We start from the raw sequence: 7,500 nt of genomic DNA on the forward strand, positions 1-7,500 counted from the left end.
AGATATTCCTTGACAGCTTGTAAGTTAATAGGTGGGAAATAGGAACCTGTTTTCGAGCGTTTCCACCAATATCCAGCCTTCGCTTCCTCGCTGCCGATCTTTGTAAACTTGTACAAGTAGTGCTCTCCACGAATGAATCTGATTTTAGAGAAGAAAATAAAGGCAACATTACCACAACACCTTTCCCAAGAAGTTTCGTCCGAAGTAGCATCCCAGCCATTATGTAAAGCTGGGCGGACTTAGGCGAGGAAAATAAGCACACACACTCCCTCATCCACGGTCCCACTGTTCTAAAACTGATTAACAATATACCAATCCAGGCTTGAATTTTGCCTGCCAAAAAAGCCTTAACCTTGTTTTATAAGCCTCAGCTGAAGGAAAGCAAAATTCTGTGTCAAAGCTTAATTAAAATCCCGTGGAAAATTCTTTTTATCAAAAAATAACCTGCCATATAACTTTCCTGTAATGCAGGATGAACTTAATCGGCCTTTCAACAACTGGGCCATGTCCTTTTTCCAACCTCCCATGTCCTTTTTCCAACCCTCATTTCATTCTAATCCGCAGTTCAAGTATTCTAAAAATCATCTTGATGAAACAATTTAAGCAGTTGTTGTAATGAAGCTTCGTTACAACAACGTTAGAAGTCTCAAGTTGTTTCATTCACTTGGCGATGGTCTTTTGTCAAATATCACAATCAGCGGTACTGTCAACACCTTCGCATAGAAGCTATGCCCATTCATTCTGCCCACACTCTACTAAACAGTGACGATGGAGGCATTTTACTTGACACCATAACTATCCTGACACGTGTTTAAATCTAATCAGAAGAAAAGGCTAATCAACAAACGTAGAAAACAACACTTGTTACAGTCTTAAGATTATTTCTGATGAAGAAACGTTGGGCCTTAACTCTTGTAAGTTGTGTTAAATAATTCCGACGAGAATAAAAGTATCCCCTTGTTTGCCAGGCGAACTATTCTTGAGAGTTTCATCCAAAAAAATTTCTTGCCGCCGCGCAATCCTCCTTTCGGGAAAAAATTGCCCGTGTCTGGGACTCTCCAGACAAATTGGGTACATTGAAAAACTGTCGAAAACCCTTCAAGTTTATAAGCTTTTCAAATGGCTATAAATGACATAGGAGTAAATAACTTTACAAGGTACTTACGTTGGAGGTGTACCGTTCATAAATGGATTATGTGCAATAAGAGATGTGGCCTGTTCATCGTTCGCTAAAAGTTTGGCGGCCAAGTGGATCAACCAGGGATTGTATTGATAATTCTGACAAAAATAGGAAAATAAATGACAATTATCCTCACGTTATAATAGAGATGACAGACACTGGGAGTGGGTCAAGAAGCTGAGCACTGGGCAGGGCTTGAAACGAAACTCCGTGTTGAGCATGCGCGGCGGTTACTTAGCGACCGAACCCTCAAGTTATACTTCATGTTGTGTGGGCTCACTTACCAACAGCGGAATTACTGTAAAGGAATGCGCGGGACAAGGCGGGCTCAAGTCACAGTCAGCAAACATATCATGGGCCATGCGGTTTGAAGAGTGCTGTCCAAGGTTGAGGACAGCGGATGGATCAAAGTGAGTTTCGACCAATGGCAGAAGTCTCTTCTCCTGTACTCGTCCGCCCAGTGAACACAAGAGAAGAGAGACTTCTGCTAGCAGGGAACATGGAATCAGGCTTTATTTGAAATTGTCTTCCTCTCTCTCGGTAGAAGTAGCCATGATTTACCGTAGTCTTTGGATAAGTTCCGTGTTAACTAACCTGAAAGGCTGCGAACCACATGAGCCAGTCGAGTCTGTAATGATACGGGGAAATAACACACGGCCGTCGCTTGGGATCACCGGGTTTACACTTAAACTGATATTCCTCCCAAATCGCTCCCGCCTCATCTGGCGTAATAGTGGCATTCCTAGTCCCTTGGAATATAACTTCTGTTCTTTCCTTTGTTACGCTACAAAAAATGACAAAACGTTCTTTAGAAAAGGCAGTTGTTCCTAGACAGGTAACAAAGAGTTGTACCAGTTGGTTCAGTTGAGTATCGGACTAGCGTGCGGGACGTCATGAAGGGTCTTGTCTTATCTCCTACATTACTTTACATTGAAAGGAGTGTATATTTGAAGAGTGCGGGTTATAAACGAAAGATGGAAGTGATCCTCGCACTTAGAGCGAGTTTCAATTGAGTGTCGTAAAACCAAAACCAAACTAATTACTTTGGCCAATCAAAAAGGACAGAGACAATCCAGTAAACCAATCAAAACTTGAAGTAATTACACGTAGCCGACACGAAGAGCGGGAAAATGTGCACGCGCGAGCCATGATTGGTTTTGGTTTCACTTCTGATTGGTTCAAAAAGTGGCGCGAGGACTTTCAACCAATCACTGAGTGAAGTAATGAAAAACCAAAGCAATTCGCTAATTACTTTCGACACTCATTTGAAAACCGCTCTAAGAGGACAATTTAAGCAATTGTCTCTTTATAGACACCTGAAAAATTCAGGCGGTTTCATCGGGACTCCAACCCTTGACCTATGGGAAGCCGGTGCGATGCTCTACCAACAGAGGTATGAAGCCCCTCAGTTAACCAAGTTTTTCACGTTTCTCAAGTGATTAGGTCTAAGCGCCGACTCCAAATGGCTAGCTTTCATAAATTGTTCTTAAGACACCATATACTTAGTAAAACTTTGGTAAGATCGTTTGGTACTTTCTACACACAAAACTAAGTGTATCACCTTATTTTGGAGTATCTATTCTAGTTACAAACCCTGAAAAACCGCGCGTAAACACACCCAGTATTACTGCCTTTTGGCGTTGTCGTTGCTGTAGCCTTCGTCGTTAATTACTTAGAGTATCAATAGATAGGCACGTTCGTTTTGATGAGCACGTAAGTGTAGGGGTCCTGATGCCACTCAGAAACTTAATACCTACTGGCCGGCTACAACTATTTAAAGCCGCTATTCTTCCCTATTTAACTTATTCGCACCTTGTTTGGCACTTCGGTCGTGCTAGCGACAATAGAAAATTTGAACGTGTACAAGAAAGGGCACTCAGAGCTGTTTACAGCGACAGATCATCAAGTTATGATGAATTAATGAGTATGGCTAACCTGTGCACCCTGAGTAACAGACGTTTACAGGAGATAGCTGTTCTTTTGTAGAAGACAAAGAACAGCATCTGTCCGAAAGACATTGCAGACCTTTTCCAAAGGACAAGACACCAAATATTCATTGAGAAACTAGGATTTCGTCGTACCCAGACTACACAAGGGAAGCATTCTATTAGATACATTGGCCCTAAGTTATATGGAATCTACTGCCTAAAAATGTTAGGGACCTCCCTACATTATCTGTATTTAGGCAGCGTATTGGAAACCTCGCCTTAAATTCATTGTCGGCTGGTGATCTTGCTCGGATTGCATTTTATGTGGTACATGATAAGACACCTTAGAATTTTATTAAGCTTATATGCAATTGTTAATAGTTTTAAAGGGGCAGTTTCACGGTTTTGCGAAAATGTCCAAGCTTCGGCGCTACCAGTTGTAAATTTTACGGTTTCTTACTGAACCAGATGGTGTTCATTAATCACTGACAGTATTACAGCTATAACACTGAATGACTGAGGCCCAAATTTGGTTCAAGATATAGTGGGTTTACAGAGAAAATATCAAATTTAATTATGGCCTCGAATTTATTGTACTGGTCGAACATTTTATTCTACGCACAAGTTGTCATAACGCACGAGTTATCTATTCACATGCAGTAAAGTAAAGTAAAGCAACCATATTTAACGTCGATAACTCGTAACAGTAATTCAACTGACAAACCTGAGGTCGACGGTGCGCTCATTTTAATCCCCCCTCTCCACGGGTATTTAAAGCTACTTAGCTACACGGAAAGGAAAGAAGTCGAAACAAGGATGCGAGATCCGGGAATCGAACTCAAGACCTCTTGCACCAAGGTCGCGCACTAACCGACTGTGCCATCCTTGCTCCTTGCAGTAGGTTTATAACACAAAGGAAATGATTGCAAAAGTAATTCCAATGAGTAATTACACTTCTATGGCATTGTTTCCTTTTCCTGCATCAATGGTTTCGATTGTTTCAATAACAATAGAATTAACTGGGCTGACATGACAGTTCGTCCATGCGCAGAGACGTGAAACTCTCCCTTTAATCCACACCTTTACTCTTGACGATGGTTCAAGTCACACTTGAGAGTGTTGAAACTACTCGAGTTTTAACTCTCTGGTGTTTTGAATCCCTAGGGAACACTGAACAAAAGAACTTGATTTAACACTAGTGTTAACTCCCTAAATGCGACCGCAACCAATCACGCACATGTAAATAATCTCATCAACTTTATATCGGTCAACACTCATTGCCATCCCTCAAACTGACAGTATCGACATAGTAGTACCCAACAAAACAAATAAAAGCTAACCGTCTTCAAAGTGGTTTTTAGACCTAAATACTGTAGATCAGCGCCGGTTTGCTTAGAAACGCTATTTCTTGTTGAACTAAAGCTCTAATTCTGCCTGTTTACATTCTTTTTACAGCGATAAGCTTCTCGTATTAAGATGGGATATCGCATCGTGTAATTGTAAGGAAATGTTCAATGTCAGTTTGACGGATGGTCATTAGTGTTGACCTTTTATATCCTGGTTTCGATTTATTGATTATACACATGTAAATAGTTTTACCTTTTTAAATTGTTATAATAATTGTTTAATTTATAGTGTTCCTATTTAGTGGTTTCTCTACTACTATTCGTTCGTTCATTCATTGGGAGTTTAAGCAAAGACGACGGGTACGGCTACGACAAAGCCACAAAGCAAGAATATTATTGGTTGAAAAAGGAAAAATACTCGTGCTGCACGTGCAGCACTAATTTCCGTGCATTTCTTCGCCGTACTCCACAAAACAACGACGTGACATCACCAAATTTTAGGTTTTGACGACAACGTGAGCATATCACAATGAACCATTCATGATTTTCCATTTTTACTTTAAAACCGTTCGTACCATTCAGTTACAGGATAGTTCACCCGTATTGTACGAGGTGAAAAAGACGGAATAATCGCCAATTACTTGCGATAGTGATAAGTTATATTTTGGAGTGACGTTTTCGTTGACTTTGCCGTTGTCTTTGCTTAACCTCCCTGGTAACTCCATCACTGTCTTGGCTGCAAGCAGTCTCTCTTCTCCTAATTTCCGCAAAACGCGGCATCGTGCGAGATACACGTATGTAGCCGCAAGCTGCTATTGGCCCCTTTGAGGTTGCACGGGAGACAGGGTCGAGAGTCTTATTGAACTGCATTGTGGGGCTGTTTTGGGGACGAGCCACTGTTTATGCAGTCGTTTACCCTGCAAAGCAAAAAGACCTTCATGTATTTTTGTACGATAACAGTTAAGGAGGCTCGAACCAGTTTCAACGCTTCCAAGTGACGCTCTTATTAGAAGGATCGGCACCACAACCTTGTGTCGTGTATTGGCAATATTGTGATACCAAATGAGACATGAATTATTGCTGAACAAGATACAGTCATTATTGTGACGTAATATGTTACCGTGGCAACGGGAAAGACCTGGAAAAACACACTTTATTTTGTCTTTAGTTGCTTATATATCAAAAACGAATTCGGTGACCCCCATTTTTTATTTCTGAAAAGTACATTGTGATCCGAAGGGCAAGGTGAAACTTTCTGCAAAGTTTGAAAAAATTCTGTCAAGTGGATTCAGAGCCATCTTAATTTTGTGATTTTTTAAGGTGGCTATGAATCCTCTGGACAGAATGTTAGGGTGTTTTTGCTGGGCTTTCCCGTTGCCAAGGTAACTTATTACATCACAATAATGATCACATCTTCTTTGGAAATAATCGCTGTTTCATATGGTACCATAGAATTGCTGTTACGTGATACACTGTTGTAGCGTTATTCGATCTAAACAGAGAGTCTTCCAAGTGTTGAAGCCCTTTCGAGCCTCCTTAACTTCGGGTTAAATCTATATAATAATTACGTTGTTAGTAAGTAAACGTTGTATGTACTAGGATCTCACTAACCTTTTGATTAAATCCTTTCGTTTTCCGGACAATTTTGCACCTTGGCAAGCGAGCCACCGTTATAAAATTGCCATCATACAATAGTCTCTCTCTTTAGAGCCTCAGCTCCTGGTATATCGCTTTGATCAATTTTTGCAACTTGAGTTCTTCTTCCGCACATGCAATGGTGAAAATGCGTCCCCAAACAGTCCCACAATGCAATTCAACAAGGCTCTCGACCCAGTGTCCCGCGCAACCTCAAAGTGAACAATAATCGCGGGCGTGGGTGTGAGGAGAAAGAAACACTTTTCTATATTCCTCTCCCCAAACTTTCCGCACGCTTTCCGGTCAATTGATTTTCATAATTCGAGTTAGCATTCCACTTGGGTTACCCAAGGAAAAAGGTGAAGCTGCTAGCAGTCTATCTTTCGTCTGTTGACTTGTATTACTCTACCTTCCAAAGGCTCCGTAGGTATTGACAATTCTGAATGAGTCAAATGATGTATTCATAGCTTGACGAGATGAAAGGAGATTCTGCACCACAGGAATACTCAAATACGCTAGCATGGCACCAAGCATGAGCTCAAATACACGGCGAATGCAAAGACCTGAAAAATGGACAAAAGAGCTACTCCGTGAGTTTGTCAAGCAGGGATGTCGCAGTGGTGAGAGCACTCGTCTCCCACCAAAGTGGCCCGGGTTCGATTCCCAGACTTGGAGTCACATGTTCGTTGAGCTTGTTGGTTCTCTACTCTGCTCTGCTTCGAGATATTTTTCTCCAGGTACTGCTCCGATTTTCCCCTTTCCTCAAAAACCAACCTACAATTTAATACGAGTGGATTTGATTTGATTATGTACCAGCGAAGATATCCTTGGCGTCACCTATTGTCATTAGGGAGCTTAAGCACGCGCGTTTTTGAGACGCGGACGGCAACTGGAAGAGAACGTTTCGCGTGCCAGGCCAGTGGTGTCTCCCAGATTTTTGTAGAAATCATCTCTAATGTAGAAAAGATACTTAGCAATATGAATGTGGTTGTGTGAAGACAAGTTAAAAGGGAAAACAGCTCACTTCCGGTTGCGGTCCGCGTCGCAAAAACACGTGTGCTTAAGCTCTCTTTTACGGACTTTAAGATCTGTGACGGCGACGTCGACGAAAACGTCACCTCAAAATAGAACTTTGCAACAACTTTGTACAATTTACTTTACAGATTAACACTAAACTCAAGTTTCCAGTTCACTCTGCCGTAGTGTTGAAATCTCCCACCCCTGGAAGACTATTCCCTGCCAAATCCATGGGCAAGACAGAGACTTGAACAGCAGGGGTGTTTCGGGGGAGAAGGATGTTGAAGAGGTTTTATTGTAAGTAACATCCTGTTTTATGGTATCAGCCACAAATGGGCATCTACACTGTTCAACAAAAGTTGTTGAGTCACTAAAAAACGTCAATGGCGCTGTT

The 7,500-nt window shown here is 41.5% G+C and overlaps 1 protein-coding gene across 2 annotated transcripts in view; it reads right to left on the reverse strand.

Moving 5' to 3' along the window:
• Positions 1-7,500, reverse strand: part of LOC137970258 (lipase maturation factor 1-like) — an 18,035-nt gene that overhangs the window by 167 nt on the left and 10,368 nt on the right. For both annotated transcript variants that reach the window (XM_068816778.1, XM_068816779.1), the window contains 4 exons: positions 6,499-6,652; positions 1,775-1,964; positions 1,166-1,278; positions 1-138 (listed from right to left, as the gene is read on the reverse strand). The exon at positions 1-138 is cut by the window's left edge. In XM_068816778.1, coding sequence (XP_068672879.1) covers positions 1-138; positions 1,166-1,278; positions 1,775-1,964; positions 6,499-6,652 — 595 coding nt within the window. The remainder of the gene's footprint in view (positions 139-1,165; positions 1,279-1,774; positions 1,965-6,498; positions 6,653-7,500) is intronic.

This window comes from Montipora foliosa, chromosome 9 (genome assembly GCF_036669935.1).
Source record: "Montipora foliosa isolate CH-2021 chromosome 9, ASM3666993v2, whole genome shotgun sequence".
In the NCBI taxonomy this organism is placed as follows: domain Eukaryota; kingdom Metazoa; phylum Cnidaria; class Anthozoa; order Scleractinia; family Acroporidae; genus Montipora; species Montipora foliosa.